Here is a 21,424-nt window from a genome sequence, read left to right as displayed (position 1 = left end):
TTTAAAACTCATGGCCAGATCCTCAATTTGTTTAAATCACTAGCTCAAGAGAAGTTAATGGAGCTATGACTTTTTACACCAGCTGAGGATCCGGTCACAGAATTTCTTATCTGTCTCCCCTTAGATTATAATAACAATAAAAAAATTTAGAATTGAATTTACTTTTCTCTATTTGTGCTGTTTACTCTGTCCATTTGCCCAGCTTGGACAATGAAAACAGAATGGTCAGACTTGAATCTCTTTCTCCTTTGGTTCACAGACATCAGCAGAGTGCTGTAGTGTTTGGGAGGCATGCATTTCACGGGAATGCTATCTATTACTTAAAACAAGCTGTTTCCATTGGCATTTAAAATATCTGGAAACATTTCTACTGATGTTAGGCTTCATAAACGGTTTTTTGTGTTTGAAGAACTCCCAAAACAAAGTTAGAGCCCAACGTGACCTAACTGCTCCCAATAAATGCCAAAAGATTTGCTAAGCGTTTTGTAAATGTTCTTAATTTATCCTCATTGCTATGATAGGCAGTATTGTCTAGTAGCAAGAGCATATGACTGCAAGCTGAGAGATGTGGTACCCAGTTGGGTTTCTGCCATTAACTTGCTCAGCAGCCTTGGAAAAGTCTCTAAGTCCCAAATTTTGAAAACTGGCCACTGATTGTGGATGCCTTTTGGTATCTCTTAAACTGAGCATCCAAAAATTGAAGCACCAAAAATGAGTGGACACTTCTGAAAATTTAAGCCTTTACCTCTGTGTCTCAGTTTTCTCACCTGTAGAACAGGGATATTCATACTTATCCTCCGCACTGGGGTGCTGTGAGAATTAATTACCTGGTGCTTGTAAAGTGCTTTGAACAAGTATTATGTGACCTAACACAACAAAGAATGAGTGGAATACAACTATGCATGGTCTTTAAACAAGCACTGCACATATCTTGAATGTCAATAAATTAATATAATTAGCATGCCCCCTCTTTTCCCCCTTCATAGGCAGTTATTAGTTATGCTTACCTCTGGGTCACAGGTCAGGTTTGCATACTTGCACAGTGTTTGATTAGCCATTACTTTATACACAGGTTCCCCTGATGTAGACAGGAAACTGAGTGAATTGTATTAAGGAGGAACTCACAGAATCACAGGTCCCTAAATTCCATCACACATTAAACAATATAGTAGGGGATCACTAACCCTGAAACTTGTGTGGGTTGGAGAGAGATTCAGTTTTAGAGCACCACCTCTTCCTATGCATGTGGCCAGCATATAAGCAGAAGGGCTAACAAGTAACATCTAAATTTTCCTCATAAGCTAGAGAACTGTGGAAAACCCTGCCCTGAAGTCTGCACAAGTCCCAGACTCAGGGAAGGAGCTACCTCCACATTGCTCTTAGTCCCCTCTGCGCGCATCACTATGGCAGCATGCACTAGTCGGTGACCCTACTGCCAGCAGCTCTTGGCCAGCTCCCGTGCTCGGTGACTGCTGCAGTGGGGAACAGAGAGGATGAGTTAATACTGCTCAGAGCAGAAATAACAGACTCTTCTTCACCCAGTGAAGGCTTCCTGACTCCTCCCTCTGCTGCTTGGCAAACCTCTGTGTAGCAGGCAGTTTTACAGAGAGGTTGGTGGTGGTTGTGCCGGGTGGGGAGCAGAACAGGCTGAGCAGCTGCCAGTGAAAAACATGGCAAAGGAGCAAATAAGAGCTCCCCAATTAACTAAGAAACAATGAATGCAGGGCTAAGGAACGTGAAGTCTTGTGCAGGCCATACGCTCCATGGGTGAATAAACCCCGTGCAGTGGGCTCACCCAAAGCCCTATGTACCATTTAAGACCCATATTAAGGACTTAAATAGTGCACAGGGCCTTGTTTGAGCCCACTGGGGGGAATTCCTCCCTGAGACTGTTATTTTTTAAATAAAATATAATGTCCTGCTTGTATACCATAACCCAGTGTACAGAATCCTTTATTGGTGGGGAGATGGACTAGGTGACCTAACAGCTTGCTCTAACGTCTATGATTCTCTGAAGGTGTTATAATACAGTCTCAGCCAGCATGATGGAACAGAACAGCTCAATGAGACAGGAGCTACGTACAGCACCTCAGGCACCCACTTGATAAGATATGAGAGGGAAAGAGATACAACACATCCAGGTGTAGGACATTTCCCACTGTATTGTCCACTGGATCTACAAACACACTAACACGTCACGTGTGTGAACATCACTGCCGTCCCAATTCTGCATCTCACCCCGCACAGCCACACCAGCCACTTTGGGAGAAGCAGGGCAGAAGAAAAGTGCATTTATTTATTCCTTGTGTAAACAGTAGGGCACATAGGGTGGGTGTGAAGTATGTCTCCAGGTGATGATGTTTGTGAAAAATACCATCTGTTGGTGTTAGTCTTCTTCAGAGTCTCCTAAGAAAGCACAAAGGGATTTCAATACTGCAAAGTGAGGGTTTCTACAGTGGCTTCATCCCATATCAGCTATCAAGAGAAGAACCTTAGTGGAAACAAACAATTATGTAAGGATTTTGCCTCTACCTCCAATGTACTGCTCGTTGAGAATGAAGGCCGATGTGAGCATTTACAGAGTTATTTGGTGAGCTATTCAGATACTACCGCGATAATGAGGTACAAATACTCAGACATATAGAAGGATACACAGCTGTCACTGCCCAATAGGAAATACAGATTGCAATGAGAATGAAGGTGATAATGGGGTAGAATAATGTGGACATTATGTAGCCAATAGCCCTACAAAGGAAACAAAATAAGGTTGAAATCTAGAATGATGATAAAACAAAAAATTACTTTTTATTAGCCCTTTAGCATTAGCCCTTTTACTTCTCTCTTCACTGATACTGGTGGGGTCACCTAGTGCTGGGATCCCAGAGCACTGCCAGTACCATCTCCTTACTGCCTCACTTCTGTCACTGTCTCATTTTGTCTCTTCTCCTCCCGCTCCTTCATCTGGCTGCCCTCCTCAAATCTCTGCTATATTCTGTTCCCAGTCCCCTTCTTTCCACTGATTTTGCCCTCCCTGATCCTATCCCTGCTACCGTCCTTCAATCCCGGGTCATAAACCCATTCTGCTCCCACATCCCTCCAACTGCTGTCTGCCTCAGACACTGCCCCTCCCACTGCCTGTCTTCTCCATGTTCCCAAACTACTCAACTCCTAGACCTGCTCTTTCCCCTGGGCCCCTGTACATCCCCCCTCCTGCCTTCCTCCTAGTGTTCACAGATCCAGACTGCTAGGGGACCTTCTGCTCTACTGAGCACTGCATGCTCTGGACCCTTGACATTCTACTTTTCTCTTGAGTCACAGTCCATTTTGCTACCTCACTACTGTAATGTATTTATAATTTTTCTGTGTAAGAGTGTGTGTGTGTGTATATGTGATGTTGCCTAAATTTGCTGGCCCACAGAAAGGATAAAGGGCTTTCTACTGCTACTAGCTAAGGAAGCTCTTCTTTAGTTCAAGAGACAGAGGCCTATGCTTTAGTAGCTGACAAACCAGACACTAGTCCCAATGAATAAAAGGTGTGGTCAGAGCGTGGACACAGGTAACTAGGAACTTGAGCGTTCTAATCCCTGCTCTGACAAGGATTCCCTCTGTGGCATTAAATACATTACTTAAGCCATCAGTGCCTCTCTAGAAAATGACTGCACTTATCTCACAGGGGAATAATGAGGATGGTTAGTTCTTAGATACTGTGGTGATGGGATAGGAAATAATTGTACAGGCAGCTCACTGCATGTGACTTATAGAAAGTGTGCCTGTTGTCTAAAGCATGTGGATTGATTACACTGCTCTCCCATTTTCCTTTACATTCCCCCAATCCACCTCATCCCATTCCTTCTGAACCTCTCCTTCCACAGCCCCCTGACGCGAACCTCTGACCATTCCACCCTCCCTTCTCCCTCTGCCTTTCCTTCCCCCATTGTGCTTCTCCCCTGACTTGTTCACTCCTGCTGCCAGCTGCCTTCCAGGAGCCAGTTCCCAGAAAGCAAATGGAAGACAAATTTACTCCACTCCTGCTGTTAAATAAGAAGACCCTGGGGATAAATTAATCTGTCTTGTGCGATAACAAGGTCAATGGCAACATTCTAGTAGTGTTTTCTTATTGCCAAATCATACCTGGATCTACAGGCACAATAAGCGCATTATGAGTCATACAGACGTGCACGATTTTATGCTATTTAAGAAATAATCACAAATCAGTAGTTTCCAGCAGTTAATGATAGGCTTGTTAGTTAACAGTGAAGCCACAGACAGTTTATTCTAACAAACTGCTTGTTAACGATTCTATCAATGGATTCCAAACAGCTTATTACTATTATAAATTGTAATTTTACTGAAAGAATAGTTAAACTGTACTGAAAAAAATAATTTGATTCCCAGTCATTAGCAACTTATTTCCCATCATCCTGAATACAGGGCATGGTCTGTTAGGTGTACAGTAATTACTTACAGTGTTTCACCTCAGGCGTTATACATGAGTGTAAAAGTACTGCCCTCACGTGACCTTTCAGTGTAGCTAAAAAAACTAGAGGATGTTATTACCTCCCAGCAGGAAGTTTATGAAATTTCTGAAGTGTTTCTATCTGTCACATTTTTGAATAAAAGTGTCTTAGTGTGTAAAATGTTTCTGAATTATAATGAACAGGATCCAAAGGATAAAGTGTAGTGCTGCCAAAACTGACTGCTATTTCCTGCATGCATAGCTGTAGAAAGGGGAATAAGTAGACTGATTATGGAACTTCAGCTTTCCCTAATTCCACAAAAGACTCCCTAAGTCCTGATACTACAGGCACTGGGATGCCCAGGACTGTAAAAGAAAAATCAGGGAAGGGAAGAGGTCACAATTCAGATTCAGATTCGGCACTGCTCTGATGAATTTGATAGCACCGTGACTACCAACCACCTACTAGCTCTCTATACTAAATTCTGGTTTTGGGTACACATGTGTAGCCTACCACTTGACCCAAAAATCTGTCCTCATTTACACTGGCACAACTCCATCGAAGTCAATTGGGTTGCATTGGTGCAACAGAGAGAATTTGATGCACTGTGTTTACTAGAAGGACCAAGTATATGCAGGGAAGTTATAAATTGCTACCTGGAAACTGCTTGTGAGACTGTTAACAGGAAGAAGTGTTAACTACTCTATTACTGCACATCATGTCATCGCTGGCACTAATTCATCTGAGCAATAACTGAAATCAATGCGTATAACACACTGGGATCTGAAGGCAAAATTTGACCCTTGTTAGTTACTTTTTTCACTATATGACAGTCAGTTAAATTGCAGGGTGGATCTAAGCCTTCCAAATGGATTATATCAAGCTCCCCCGCACACACACCTCACTCTAAAAAATACAGTTAAACCCCTCACAGTAACCATGCCAATGTTTAAAGGAGACATTTAAAAGATATTAACTCTCAAATGGTACTTTCTCTGCATAATCAAATTTTCAGAAGGCTTTTGAGTGTGGGATTTTCAAAAGTGCCTCAATCAACAGGACTGGGCTCCTAAGTCACTGCAACACTTTTGAAAATCCTACTGCTAGTTGTCAATGAGACTTGAACCTATTTATGATGGATGCCAAGGTCTTGATCCTACAAGCCCTTGTCTGGTGCACAGCTGGCCACACAAGATTTTTATGCTCCCTTTGCAAGTATGAAAGGAAGCTCCACGTTGGCACAAGCAAGATTCAGCGCTAGATATAGTCCTCTGTGCTGAATGAATGTATGTTTGAAGACCTTTGTACGTCTGCTACCTTAAAATGGGAAGATGTGGGGGCAGAGAATAGGTATGTCTGAGGATATAAAGGCTTAAGTGCACTCCCTCAGCATGCAAATGATATGCCTAGCTACATGTTCTCCTATGAGCCCCTCCTACTGCTACTAGGCAGGAGTAACCTAGCAGCCATAAAGCCACACTCTCATTCAGGCAGGATCAGGCTCCCCTGCACTCCCTGGACTGTTTAGCACTTTTCCCCTTGTGCTTCTATCCACCGTATTCTGCCCCTGGCAGTGCAGGATTAAGTCCCAACAGAGTATTACAAGGAGGGTATTACAATTTTTTTTAAAAATCAATAAATCAGAGAAACATACCTACTCCCTTCCTGCAAGAGTGCAATAGCAATCCGGATCCGATTCCTCAGGAAGATCAGCATCAGTATGATGAAGACTTCCACAATACAAAGTATTATCACTGCAAGCACGAAAATTAAACTCCTCAAAAATCAAACCAACACGCTGCCTTTCTACATTGGTGGTTTCCACCTTGTACTTTACAATCCTGGTCATGAATGCCAAGAAACCCTATGCTAGAACATGCTTGCTCTCTCTGTGACTGCAAAGGCTGACTTTCAATCCCCATTTAATACATTCTTGAGAAATCCCACAGAAGCTGCTAGCCTTGACAGATGACATTAGTGTTTGTAATTTACAAAGGAAAGTGGAGCATTGCAATGTCAGACAGTTCACAAATATAGTCATCTATTTAAAAACATATGTCTGTAGCACTTAGCATAAAATATCTTTTATCCTTAATGCACTCCATGAAAGTAAACTTTGGGTTATTCAGAAACAAGCATTTTTCAATGATTAGACTATATTGCTGCTAATTTGTAGTCTCTGGACATAGGAAAAAGAATAAAACATAGATGGACATTCAGCCTTTTAATTAAGAGAGCTTGATTCTGATCTCCATTACACTGGTGTCATGCAGAAGTAATTCCATTGAAGTCAATGGCCCAGTTTTATACAGGGCAAGCCAGCATCTCAGCGAGATACAAGGAGAGAATAGGGACACATGGTACAACACTAATATTCTTTAGGGGCATTACTTTAAAGAGATTCACTCAGCAACATGTGGTGAGTGGCCCCCATTAGTTCACTGTCCCAGACATGCAGGTAAACAGAGACACAGCACATAGATTTTGTGCAGCAGACTACAGCTTTGTTAAATCATCTTAACAATGGGGTCAATGGTACCCCAAGCCCTAGCAGGCAAAGCAAGAGTCCAATGTGGGAGGACATAGCCTTATGCCAAAACCACAAAACCTGGAGTCAGGGAGGTAAGGGAGACAGTGCCTAAATCATCCCTGGTATCCAGTCAGTTGATGAGATCTCCTATCATCCCCCTGGCTCAAAGGCATGAGAGCAGAGATGGGAAATGCCTCAATCTGCACTAGACCTAAGAGACCTCCCCTAGTTTGGCCAGCAGATGCTCGAGTCCTGTGCTTATGTTTACCCCCGGAGATACCTCACGCTTGACACTGACCACAAAGCTGCAACACCATAAATGCTGTGCCCACCAAACCAGGCCTCCCGCATGCTGTGAGGAAGTTAAAAAAAACCCCATCTTTTTTGGGTCACCCAATTTTATCCAGAGGAAAAATTATTTCCCATGAGGGCTGATCTGGCTAGGCCCACAGCATGCAGGAGACCCAGTTCTACAAACCTTAGGCCCCAATAACTCCCAAAGAGTGGGTGTTGCTTGGGCAGTTGCCAGTGGGGGTGGAGTGCAGCTGACCAATCATGGTCAGCCACCTCTCCTGAACTGGCCAGTCATGCAGACAATGCCCCATTCGGTCCCCATCTAACACCCTATCCCTTCCTCCCTTCACACTGCATGTGGTGCCCATACAGAAGGAATGGTACATGGATGGATAGGGAAAGGCAAATCCCCTCTCCCCTGCAACCTGGCCAGGACCCCAGGAAGGGTCTTGCTCTCTGCTAATCAAGTCAAACCCTTCTCCCTCACCACCACCAAGGGGGGGGGGGGGAGGGATAGCTCAGTGGTTTGAGCATTGGCCTGCTAAACCCAGCTCAATAAGAGTGGTGTTCTACCAGTTGTGCATGTTTTCCACATTTGTTAGTAATGTGAATGGACCAAATTCTAGGCCAGATAAACTAGTAATCCTGAAAACTGCACAATATAATAAAAACCTTCACTGCACTGAGATCCCAGAAACTTATCTAAAGGAAGATATTTGTTCAGCATCTGTAACAGGGGGTACTTCATAGGTTGCACCAACCAGCTGATGATTCGTTCTCCTGGTTAAGCATTAACAGAGACTAATTTTAAAAGGCACTTACTAAATGCTAACCATGTTTGCCTCAGCTGCAGGTATACTCTGAAGTCAGTCTGGAAGCCAATATCATAGATCGTGAGGTCAGATCCAGGTGTCCCCTGAAGATGATCATACTCCCAGTAACAATGCCAGATACCTTTGGAAAAACAAACCAGTAAGAGCTGAGTGTTTCTGAAGAGTCTGTAAACATGAATGAGCCTTTGGTTTTTTTGCCTTCAACATGCCATACAGGTAAAAACTACAGGTGATCATAAGACTACTGGCTTATAAACCTACACGAACAAAAAAGAAATCATGGTGCAAATACAGAAGGCCTAATCCTGCAAGTGCTTACATGTGGGTGTACACGTGGTGGTAAACGTTTGCAAGATCGAGGCCATAGTATAAGTTTCTTTAAAGAAAAAAACCCTCAATACCCTGTCAAACCTATGCAATATTTCACCTGATTATTACAGATTTCCTTGTACAAACATCAGCAGTAAGAACAAAATCTCTCTGCAGTTCCTCATTAGAGAGTGTAGGAGCTAACACCTACCATATCCTATAATTCCAATCACGCCAAGGATGAAAATCCAGAAGAGGACCCCCGCTGTGAACCTCAGGAGCACAAGGAAGAGCAGGCTCACAACCATTGCAATGAACAGACCACTGGAAAGACAGGAGGCGACATGAATATAAGGGAAACAGGCATGAGCATCCCTCCTCCTTGCGCATTCTATTTACTGCAAAAGGAGGGCCACTCTTTCACACAATACAGAATGACAGGTCTAAAATTTTATTCCAAACCTCCTTTTGAAAGTCTAATGAGTGGTGAGTGTTTTAAAGTTTGGATACCATCAACTACTGGAAACCAGTCTGTTGGGCGATAAGTTTCTAGGCAGTCTGATTGCATTTCATAGCCACATTTATAAATGATGGGCCAGCTCCTTAGCTGGTGTAAACTGGTATAGCTTCATTGCTGTGACTGTGCTGATTTACACCAGCTGAGGTTCTGAGACAGTGATGTCTTCAGGCCGTGGCTAGGCAAGGGTAGAGAAGTGTCAAACTGGAAGGAGGTGTACATGTGTGGTTAGTTCAATTTTGGTTCTTAAATAAGAACATTATTTTAAAAAGTAGATAGGAACTTTGAATTTGAGAATAAAACACTTTCCTTTCTATCCTTCCAAACAAGTCATGTGCAGTGCATCGGAGTTGGGAAGAAAACGTGCATTAAAAAGAAAGAGAGAAAAGCTGACATTGGCAATGACCTACCAGCAGTGCAATTGGGGAAAAAACAGCTACCCAGTGAGTGTCTTCCTTTAGTCTACTCAAATCAGTGGTAAGGCAGTGTGAATTCTGGTTTCATTCCCAGCATGCAAGTCACAAAGAAAAAAACAACAAGGATGGCTGTGTAAACTCTTTACACACACACACAGGTATCTGAGTGTACAGCCATAGGAGATAACAGCCAGACTCCTCTCAGATAAAATCCCAACACACAGTCAAGTGGGACACACCACTAAAATATTTCTTTTCTTGATGATGTTAGCAGAGGTCCAAAACAAAATAAATGATTATGAACCCTGGACTTTGAAGACATACCCACTGAAATACAAAATCCATAACCATTAATTTAGAGTTTGTTTAGTGATCGCTCTCTAAAATGTCCCCCTTACCTAGCTGGTTATCAAAGAGGTGAGACTGATCAGACTCAGGACCACATGACTGTGATGGGTAAGACATCTCTTTGGGCTTGTAAACCTTACAACTGTGCAGCAGACAGTGAAAAAGAAAGAGCCACAGCTTGCTTGGGAGATCTCTTCACCATAACCTGCACAAGACATTCATAAATCTCCTCTCTGCCCTGTGTGGTTACTCCCTTTCCAAAATTCATTCAAGGACATCTCCTGCTTTCTCACTGAATGGTTCATCATTCAAAACTTTCCTCCTCAAAAACAGCTGGACTATTTGGAGGTTGGGGCCCTGATTCAGGAAAACACTTAAGTACATGCTTAACCTAAGTACATGCTTACTAGTTTCACTGTCTTCACTAGTACTCATGCATGTGTACTGAAGTGAATCACATTCTTCAGAGCTGCTGTGAATAGACATGCTTTGGGGTCTGAGAACTGAAAGCTGCAGATCTTCCTGGGTATTGTGGAAAGGCAGGAGTCTCTCCATAGTTAAGGTTGTAACCAACTGGCTTCCACTATAAAACCCTACAGTATCATACCCATAACTTTGGCCTGGAAACTGCATTCTGTTTGGAAACTACCAGACTTACTCTGAAAACGAAGGAGGAAGTTTTGATAAAGTACGAAGAAAATCCATCCAATAGTTTCAACAGTACAGATCATTCTGAAAAATGACCATATTAGAAACTTTGACTTTTGCGTAACGTTACTTTGTCTCCCTCTAGCTCTAAATTTTCTGTATAGTTAAGTCTCCTTGTAAACTCATGGCCCAGCTATTGATGTAGAAAATAAATTCATGATTTTAGGTGTGGATAATTTTGTACCCAATCTTGCTCCCATTTATTTCAGTGGGAGTTATGGACCCAATCCTGCCCCTACTGACATCAGTGGGGGTTTCTTGCCATTGGCGTCAGCAGGAGCAGAATCAAGCACTATGAGTATGTGAGGAAGTTGCCCTCTATTGGTTGGGGCAGTGTAGAAAGAAGCTTAGAGTATGTCTACATAGCAATTACACATCCATGGCTGGCCCAGGTCAGCTGACTCAGGCTCATGACTTGGGCTGCGGGGCTTAAAATTGCAGTGTAGATATTCGGCTCGGGCTGGACCCTGAGCTCTGGGACCCCATGCAGGGGTGGAGGAGGGTCCCAGAGCTTGGGACCTAGCCCAAACATCTACACCCCAATTTTATAGCCCCACAACCAGAGTCAGCTGACCCAGGCCAGCCACAGGTGTTTAACTACTGTGCAGACATACCTTAAGGCACCTTCTATAGCTGGAAAATGTGTTCAGTCTGAAAACTGCGAGATCTATTCTGAAACCAAACAAGGAAGTTTTGGCAAAGTATAAAGAAAATTCATCCAACAGTTTCCGAAGTATGGATCATTCTGAAAAATGAGTACACTTATCAGTATATTTATCAACTGACTGTAGAAACTACTTGTAATTGCTGTTCTTAGAATAATCTAGTATATGTAGTATGTTATCAGAAGTATATAACAGTTCTTAACACAAATATCTGTCCATAGTACTGCATTCAAGCCTGACAAGTTGTCATTAATATGCACATTATATAGACACCAATCCTGCAAAGACTCCCACGTGTTTAACCTTCCATGCTGTGAGTAGTTCCATTGACTTCCTTGTTGTTGGCTTAAGGTTAAGCATGTGCTTGAGTTTTCAGCTTCAGAGTCAATCTTTTTACTTTAACATTTTAGTGTTCAATTTATATTGCGAGATTAGAACAGGAAGAATTTATTTCAGGTGCAAATTAAGAGTTGATAAACTGTGCATTTCTTTTATGCAATACATTCACCTACTATGTTAGCAGTGTAAGATTTATGATGGCCTTAACTATTCATTTGCTTTGTTTTGTAAATGACATGACAGGTAACTACCCTGCTGTCGCTTAGCAAACTAAACTGTTTTTTTACATAAGGATTCTTGGGTTTGGAATAACAAAACAGATGGGCCATGAAGAGAGAGAAGAACCCACATCAATGTTGTGTGTGGGAAGATGCCCACATCTCTTGTAGATCTACCACAGACTGATGTCAGGCTGTAGTTATGGATGACATAGCAGGATACTGGATTAGCCTCACATCGTGTATAAGATCTATGAAAAGTGCATGATAGAACTATGTGATAAGAGGAGACTCTTGGAGTTTAATAGTAGGATGTCAGACATACACATAAATTAATAGTTTCTTCTCCATTCACACCTGGGAAGATACAAAGTGTGGGAGCCAGCAATATCTGTAAATAAACTTACATTAAAATCCAATGCCAGGAACTGGCATAGTCTTCAAAAATTTTCATCCCAACTGATCTTGCATCAAGGACATTATTGATACCACTTAAACAAAACAGAAAAAAAGTTTGGTTTATATGGGATACTACAGATCTTACTTAAGCAGCAAATAGGTCCTTAATGTACTAACAAAATATAAGTTATGCCACAAAGCATTTTTAGAACATGCCTTTATTTGTAGCATTTGGTTTTTCAGCAAAACAGAGTTTGAAATGTCATTGCCATTAATAAAGTTACAATACAATGCTGTAGCTCAGGTTTTGTGCACAAATGAACATCAGTTACAGTAATATTAAGGCAAGGAAATTCCACTGAGGGTGAAAGGCCCCCCAAACTGTTAACACTTGTCCAGCTCTGGAAAAAAAATATAATAAAAAACTCTAAATAATATTAGTATCACAAGACGCAATCACTTATTACGTCACAAAAATATAGTCAGCTGGTAGTAAGATCTGCCATAAACCCCCAGAATCCATACAAATAATGGCTCTAACATTACCAGTACCAAAGCCACAAAAAAAACCTGCATAGCGAACAGTAAAACAATAGCCTGCCCATAGGGGAGGTTTTTTCCTAACCCCAGAATAGTTGCCAACATTAAAACATTTTCCTAGCACAATGCTAGGAAGAAATAAAGCTAGGGCTTTATGATAGCTGGGGACAGCTGGAGTAGGGGGCTTGATAAATTGTGGGGTCTGGAGTCAGCATTGGTGAGGCAAGAGAGGGGGCATTGGTACGTTTGAGGGAAGGGAAGGGAAGGAGGGATGCCCTCTGGTCCCAGTCTGAATGGGGACTTGATGGAGGCTAGAGAAGCTACTCTGGGCCAGCAGTTCCCTCTCCTCCTGGCTCAGGCCCAGCATGGGAGATGCTAGTTTTTTTATCTGGAGTGGCTTGAGAGGTTCCCACATGCCACCAGTCCCACAACATTGGCTAGGATACCCACTCCTCGGGACAGGTATTCAAAACCAGAGAGCTGGTGTAAACTGTCATAGCTCCATTGATGTCAGTGAAGATGTGCTCCCAGAACTGTTGGCAGGGGTAGCCTTAGTGGGTGACTTGTCCCCGGAAGCATTAGAATTTATACTCGTTGCTTTGTGTGAAGCTAACCTTTCACAGAGAGAACTAATCAAATAACAAAACCAAGCTTACAATCAGTCACAAACAACACACCTCCAAATTAAATGGAAAAGCACTCTACAAAAAAAATCCTTTGCTAGTTTCCTGGTATAGAATTTTAAAAGCACTGAAGTACAGATCTGTCACTTCATTACAATGGGTACGTCTATACTTACCTCCGGGTCCGGCGGTAAGCAATTGATCTTCTGGGATCGATTTATCGCGTCTTGTCTAGACGCGATAAATCGATCCCGGAAGTGCTCGCCGTCAACGCCGGTACTCCTGCTTCGCGAGAGGAGTATGCGGAGTCGACGGAGGAGCCTGCCTGCCGCGTCTGGACCCGCGGTAAGTTCGAACTAAGGTACTTCGACTTCAGCTATGTTATTAACGTAGCTGAAGTTGCGTATCTTAGTTCGAAGTGGGGGGTTAGTGTGGACCAGGCCAATGTCTCAGTTGGTTAATGTCAGTCATTTGCTATAACTGATTGTGATTTCTTTTCTACCCATACATTAATTTATTGACCCGGAACATACACAAAAGGTATCACACAAAAGAAAAGCACAAGAGGAAGGAAAAACCTACTTTGCAGCTTCCCTGAGATCAGTTACATTTCTTGTTTTCCCTCTTCCATCTTTGAATGTCGTCTGATTTGCCACTGTCAGAATCCCATTCTTCGTGGAGAAGTCAGGAAAGCATCTTTTAAGAACTGTTAAGTAATGCAAAAGGTGGGTAATAACATACATTTATTTATTATCAAACTCCACTTTAAAATTATGTTTTTTGGCCATCAAATTCGTGCTTAGCTGTGTGTAAATCATTTCAGATCGGTAGTGAGGTCCAGATCCATAAAGGTATTCAGTCACCTAAACCCCAGACCTAGGTGCCTATGTCCCAGTTTTAGGCACCACTGCAATCCAAAAAATCCCCACTTGGCTGCTGCTTAACCTTGTAGCCTACACTCACTTAGCTCCTAAATTTTCATTGTAAAAGTCCTTCTGTGTCTAAATTTCTGCCTCTGGTCATGCGCACTGTCATCTCCCTGTAGGTGTCCAGACACCTATCTCCCACCTAAGCCCCAGCACAATCCAGTAAAGGTAGGCACTCCCCTACCTATCTCACCTTGGGGGCCCAGTGTGCTCAGAGGCCATCTACCAGATCAGGCCAGAGGAGGAGCAGGTGGTGATGCTGCTATTGCTGCCCATGCCATGACTTCTAGCCCAGAGGTTAGAGCACTCACCTGGGATGTGGGAGACCCAGGTTAAATTCCCACAGCTGCCTGATGTGAAGAAAGGATTTGAAGAGGGATCAGAAAAGTGCTCTAACTACTCAGGTAAGCAGTATTCTGATGTGGGGCTTTCTCAGTCTCCTCTTGAAGCTGTTCCATTATGGCTAAATAATTAAACACTTCTGTAACTGAGATTAGCACTGGAACCCAGTGTATGTATTCAGAGACACAATGCTCCTTTTTTACCTCTCAGCCCTGCAGAGCCTGTACAGCTATAGAAGGTTAGATCCTAATTGGACTCATCTAAACTCCAAATACAGGGCCATGTTATGCCCTTACTGCAACTATGCCGTTAACCAAAGACAATAGGGTTGCTTGCCCTCATGCTTCTGAAGGTGTAATTTAGTCTGCAGAGTCCTCCTTACTGGGGATGATTCATGAGGCAGAAAGAACCCAGCTTGACTTGATCCCAGATTGAGTTTTCACAGTTGGAAGTTTGAAAAAAACATCTTTATACTTTTACATGGTGTAACATTGATTTGGCCGTCACTGACAGTCAATGCAGAGCCCCATCATGACAACGTCAGGATCTCCTTTCAGAGTGGAGCTGCACTTTAATAACATACACACCAATCCTCTGCTGAGACATGTGCAAAAAGTATAACTACTCACAAGGCCTGCTAGGAATGATCATCGAAGGGCAATCTTCATCACGGATCACTTGAGCAACAGACTAAAAGAAAATAAACCCAAAGAGGAATTGGGGAATACAATTCAGAACAAATAAAACCCGCTCAATCTGAGAAATCTTTACAATCAAGAAAATGTCCCATTTCCCCTCATTTGTATCTTAATCTCTTGGCATGATTTGACTGGTGCATCTGCCTGACACTCACAGGATGGAAGCAAGAGACCTAAGCATCCCTGGACAGTCATGGATGAGGAATAAAATATGCTTCTGGCTTTTCTAATGGTAATAAGATAAAAACAGAAGGCAACAGACCTGCCTACGAACCAGTGGTGTTTGGGCAGGTGTTTTTGTCTCTCATAGAAAAAAAAGTTTGTTATAACATAATTAGTACATTTAACTTCAGGCTGATGTTAGAGTTGCAAGTGTTTTTATTGTGGGAGGAATATTAAGGTATGTTCAAATGCAAACCCATGGTATTTCAAAATGGTCATCTTATTGCAAAGCTGGAGTAATTCCCTGGCTAAAAAAAATTGAGTGAGAAGCTGCAGGTGACGTACTACAATGCCTGCTGATTCAGATATAAAACTCTCTAGGATGAAGGGGAACTTGTTAGTACTAGTCTGAGCTCTCCTTCTCCACTGTGGATCAGTGCAGCCTAAACCTATATACTGGAGAAAATTGGCTTCTCTGGGTACATCTATACTGTAATGTAAGCTCGGGCTTAGAGTCAGGCTTAAGCCCAACCCCCTCTTCCGTCTACACACAAATCTGTCAGCCTCAGGCTCGGACCAAGTGTCTTAAGACCCGGTGGGGGAGGAGGGATCAAGCCCAGTCAAGCCAGGACCCAGAGTTTGACCCCTTTTGCTTTGCAGTATAGATGCAGCCCCCCCGACCCAGGTCCTGGGAGTCTGCCAAAAGTATCCCACAATGTCATGGACCAACTTCCTTTCTCCTCTATCCCAAGAATCTCCAGTGGACTCCAGTGAAAATAGAAGCAACCCCCCGCCCCCCTTGGTGCACTCCTGCAGGTTGGTGAGTCAGCGTTAACCCTTCCATCCACTTCTGACCAGCAAGCTGCAATCACGCCATTGGAAAGCCTTCTATGCTTGCAATGGAGACCGAACAGAAACAGCTTTTTGCACAGCACACTGCTTTATGGTCACAGGAGCACGGCCAGATTTTGGTAAGTCTCTGCTGAGAGTCCAGCACAACAGTGGGCATTAGTAAGAGTACCAGGAATGATCAGACATACCGGCAAAGAAACTGGCACTGTAGCAACTTTACTGCACTAGTGACCAGTGCACGGAGTGGACTGAGTGGCTCAAGACAGAGTACGGGAAAATCAGGGACCAGAACTGCACCTCGGGCAACTCGTCAACATCATGCCCATTTTATGAGGAGTTGGACCAGGTGCTGGGCACTGCTCTGAGCACGGAGCCAACGGTGGTGCACGATGACCCGGTCAGCTGGGATGGCTGATGGGGACTGATGGGAGCCAGCAGCAGGTGCTGAGTGAGGACAGTGAAGTCTGTTGCTGAAACCAGCCCCAAAAGAGGTTTTGGAGCTGGAACCGCTGCACACCCTGGGGCCAAACTCTGGACCTGCTTGATGCCCCCTCCCCCGACAAACAGCCCATTGCACAGCATGCACCAGACACAGAAGCTGTCCCTGAGCGCAGTGAGTTTCTGGCTCCATTTTAATTTTATTAATACAGTAATAGGAGGAATTTCCATTCTATGAACCAAACACAAAAACTATTGGACGTAAGTCACATAACGGCTAGCAACATGTATCCTGCTAATGGCGGATTGTATGGCAGCAGCTTGTCCACTCCATTTCAATTAGAGACAGTCCATGCAGTCCATAGGTGACAAAATCAATTGTGCCAAATTCAACTTGGATTTGAATTTTTGTCCAGAAACGTGCCGGGGGCAGAGGAGGAAGGCTGTTAAGTTGTGTGTGTTTGCATGCAGCCATAACAGGGTAAGCCATGTGGAAGCTGACACAGCATCCTACTGATTCCCTCATGGATTCTGACCCACATTGACATTCATAAATTAATCTCTGTGGTCCAGAGGGTCTGTATAACAATGGAGTGGTACCCTTTGTGGTTTATGTATTCATGCTCCTTAAGGATGGCAACCTATGGGCACATAAGTCCCATCAATGGTCCCAGCACAATTAGGAAACCCCATTCTCTCTAAGCCAGCAGTTACTTCAGGAATATCTTTTATGCCTGCCACTTTGGGGTAAACCACATGCCTGACTGCCTCAGAAACCTCTGCCACCACTTTATCCACAGTCGACTTTCCAACGCCAAACTGGCTGGAAACCAACCTGTAGCAGTCTGGGTTAGCCAGCTTCCAGCCAGTTATAGCAACCAGCTTCCAGACAGGCTGACCTCATGCAGGTGTCTTTAGGCTGGGGTCTTGGGGCAAGCTGCCCACTAAGCTCCAGAAAGGTAGCTTTCCTCATGTGAAAATTCTGGATTCATTACTGATCATCCCAGGTCTGCATGATGATGTGATCCCACCAGTCTGTGCTTGTGGCCCTGTGCCAGAAGTGCTGGTCTACGTAGAGCAGGGGTAAGCAACCTATGGCACGTGTGCCAAAGGCGGCACGCAAGCTTATTTTCAGTGGCACTCACACTGCCCGGGTTCTGGCCACCAGTCCGGGGGGCTCTGCATTTTAATTTAATTTTAAATTAAGCTTCTTAAACATTTTAAAAACCTTATTTACTTTACATACAACAGTAGTTTAGTTATATATTATATACTTATAGAAAGAGACCTTCTAAAAACGTTAAAATGTATTACTGGCACGCGAAACCTTAAATTAGAGTGAATAAACGAAGACTCGACACACCACTTCTGAAAGGTTGCCGACCCCTCACATAGATGTTATCAGTGGCTATACTGAGTGTACTGAGCAGCATCAGCCAGTGTGAGTCTACCATGCCTGGGTATCCTCCTCCTCCTGCTGCTCCACTATAAGCTCTGTCAGGTGCCTTTGGTGGGTCAGAAAATGCCACCAAAGTGTCCATCAGCATCTCACAGAAGCTCTGCCTGTTTTCTGACACGAGAGCGAAAGTGCAAGCAAGAGAATTTCTTGAAAATGTGTCTCCTCCATGTTGCTGGCTCCATACCTGGGCGCACACACACCAAAAAGACAGCTAGGAAGGATGTGTTGGCGGACTGTTCAAACTTGCTGTAATGTGCAAGGTGGACAGTTCACCATGGTCAAAGGACTAGAGCGGCCAAATTTTGGGAGGGCGCTAGGGAGTCTGGTATATGCATGGTTTGACTCAGGTCTGTGCACTGGAGTGTGGATGCCAGAGCCACAGGTTTAAGCCCAAATTGGAAAATTCTTAATGTAGGGTTAACAGTCAGTGTAGATGTTCAAGCCCTGGGTTCTCCAAACTAGGGTCAGCTGACTTGAGTCCCACAAATCCTGGGCTTACACTGCAGTGTAGACATACCCTATAGAACCAAAAATCCACAGCATGGAAGTCTGCAGATATTTTCCATTGAACTGAGCCTTTGGTAATCACTTAAAGATTTGGGGATTTTGTCTGGCTAGCAGATCTTAACTCTTGACAAACTCAGAGCTGAAATACACTTACAGAAGAGCTCCTCGGTTGAGATGATTTGGCACAGCTCCATTGATTCTGATGGAGTTAGACTGATTTATGCACACTAAGGCTCATCTATAGTTTAAATGTATCCCATCTATACTTATGTATGTATATATACGCACCTTCAAAGGCTTATTAAAACCAGGTTTGCAGAACTGCCTGTAGTACTCCCAATAACTTTTGTTATGTCTGTAGGAAGCTTGCATGTCTATGTACGTTGCAAACCTGTCTGGGCACTTTGAGACACAAAGCTGTAAGGAAGAAATAAATGCATAATTATAAATTGGAAAAAAACAAAACAAAAAGCAAACAAAAACCCTCCCAAAACAACCCACTCATGCTATCAAAACAGCAAGACAAAAAAATGGCCATCTATAAAAGTGCCCTGTTTTATCAGATTGCCTGGAGCAATGCTTATTGTAGCATTTAGAAAGGGACAGTGTCTATTGTTAGAATCTCTAGATAAACACTTTTTAGTGCTTTTGATAGACCTTTTCAAATCTCTCCCCAAGTTCTGTATCTCCCAATCGCTCTGCCTCCATATGTCTTGGTGGTCTCCATACATTCTGATACACATGTACAGTTTTAAGTTTGTTTTTTAAAACTTTTTATTGAACATACACACGAAAAAAATCCCCAGAAAGGCCTTGATCTAACCCCCTAAGCACAGACAGCTGTGTATATGAATATGCTGGTGCAGCAGCACAAGACATGTGGCATGGCACAAGACACAAGACCACTGTGATCAATAAAATCTGATGAAGCTAAAAATTGCTTCACTCTCTTATACAGTAGTTTCAGTCAAACCCGCTTTCAATGATGCTGGCTTTACATGCCTCTAAGGGGGTGTACCAAATTAAGACAGTAAATTGCCCTTTACCCATGACAGAGTTCCCGCTGGTGTCAAAGCAAGTCAGGTGCACATGCCAAGGGCGAAATTCACATCTCCCCAACTAAAGCCAAAGTAAGCAAGATGTGTGTGAGAAACTAAGAGCTGGGAATGACTGGATCCACCCACAGGTAGGCTGCATCTGAATAGCATGTATGAAGTAGTGACTGCTGCTCCAGCACACACTCTAAACCGGACTTCCTGATCACTGGGTCCATGATCATGTTCTGCCCTCCTCAATGTTCCTGTGAGCCCGCCTCTGTGGCATAGAGTGGCTTTAGAGAGGCTGCACCCCCTGCAAAGCTACCCAGTCTGGACCCCCTCCTCCTCAGAGACTTACCATAGAAGGAAGTGAATTTCCCCTCAAGGGCATAGCGTACAAGTGCCCTAAGTCATTTTTTCACATTATGAACGGGAATGTCCATACCAGAAAGGGATCTTATACAATAGGCTAGAACCTGGTGGGTACAAGAGTCTAGTGGACTAGCCTTGGATCAGGGAATGAGGAAATTTGAATTCTATCCTTGTTCGGACAATGAATCGCTGTCTGCACATCACTTATTATAACTTCACTTTCCCCATCTGTAAAACTGGCACTGATATTTGCCACGCATTAGTGTTGCAAAGCAACATTTAAACATTGTCTGTACAGGCCTCTAAAATCCATAGTATTAGCAAGGCCTGTCAGTGGCAGCAGAAGTAGGAACAGAACTCAGGCCCTCCCTGATTCTCAGGCCTGCGCTCACACATGTAAATGATCTGGCTTGGGGGACCACCACAACCTCCTCGAAAAGTCACAGTGTGACGTATTAAGCCCAAGTGGTTCTTCAGCATTTTCACAACAGCCAGAGAGTTAAAACCTTTAATCTGAATTATCATCCAAAGACTAGAAAATGTCGAAAACCCCCTCCAGTTTCACAGATCTGTTGTGAACCTGAAAATAGACAAATTAAAACACAACCTGTTTGTGACGAACATTCCACCTTGCTTGCCTCACAGTAGTGATTACTTTATTACAGCACAAGCCCTAATCCACGAGTGCATTGCACAACAGCAATAGCATTGACCTATATATTTTTTAACATTATACAGTGTTCCCTGTAACATAAGAGACTGTGGCACAGTGAGGTAACAAAGTCAAGACCACAGCAGCACAAATCAACACAGAGATTCATTTAATATTCTACCAAAGTGACAGGACCAGATTATATTACTTGGTTTACACTAGGAATTTATGCTGGTGTAACTACATCGCTCAGGGATTTTCAACACCCCTGAGCAATGTAGTTATACCGACCTAATCCCCAGTGTAGACAGTGCTTGGGGAGGTGGAGTACCTACAGAAGCTCTCCCATCTGCATAGGTAACATCTTCACGAAGCGCTGCAGTGGCACAGCTGCAATGCTGTAAGTGTTGACAAGCGCTCAGCCTCTGTCTACGCAAGCTATGTATGCCTCTCTTCTACTGGGATACTGATTAGTGAGCATTCAACAAGTGATTAGCCAAACTTAAGGGTTATTTAACATTAAACAATCGCGCTGACCACTACCAATTCCTCAGAAGGCATGTAACATGTCTGGACAAACGAACACTATTGTCGGTTGTAAACAAGAAAATATGCATTTTTTTAAACATGGCTGGTTTGGAAAAATCTGTGCGCCAGTCAAAATGATTTTCTGAAAAATGGCTATAATAATGTGCAGGAACTACATTGCTGCACAGTCACTCGTGCTATATTCATGACGGACAATTAGCCAAACCCAGTCACACTCACATGGGGAATTTTTTC

General features: G+C 43.4%; 1 protein-coding gene across 5 annotated transcripts in view; it reads right to left on the bottom strand.

Annotated features, from left to right (window-relative positions):
* LOC113407189 (choline transporter-like protein 5) overlaps positions 1-21,424 on the bottom strand; it is a 200,709-nt gene that overhangs the window by 28,185 nt on the left and 151,100 nt on the right. For 4 of the 5 annotated variants that reach the window (XM_026655325.2, XM_026655326.2, XM_026655324.1 and 1 more), the window contains exons 6-14: positions 18,869-18,997; positions 15,094-15,154; positions 13,779-13,902; positions 12,042-12,125; positions 8,635-8,747; positions 8,104-8,235; positions 6,112-6,211; positions 2,653-2,745; positions 1,008-1,095 (exon numbers count right to left, since the gene is read on the bottom strand). In XM_026655325.2, coding sequence (XP_026511110.1) covers positions 1,008-1,095; positions 2,653-2,745; positions 6,112-6,211; positions 8,104-8,235; positions 8,635-8,747; positions 12,042-12,125; positions 13,779-13,902; positions 15,094-15,154; positions 18,869-18,997 — 924 coding nt within the window. The remainder of the gene's footprint in view (positions 1-1,007; positions 1,096-2,652; positions 2,746-6,111; positions 6,212-8,103; positions 8,236-8,634; positions 8,748-12,041; positions 12,126-13,778; positions 13,903-15,093; positions 15,155-18,868; positions 18,998-21,424) is intronic. The other variant, XM_026655327.1, reaches the window with a different exon arrangement.

The sequence above is a fragment of the Terrapene carolina genome, unplaced genomic scaffold, assembly GCF_002925995.2.
Source record: "Terrapene carolina triunguis isolate 2854851 unplaced genomic scaffold, T_m_triunguis-2.0 Scaffold210, whole genome shotgun sequence".
Classification (NCBI taxonomy): Eukaryota; Metazoa; Chordata; order Testudines; family Emydidae; genus Terrapene; species Terrapene triunguis.
The sequence above is the reverse complement of the archived record's forward strand: the minus strand, read 5'-3'. Positions and strand labels throughout refer to the sequence as shown.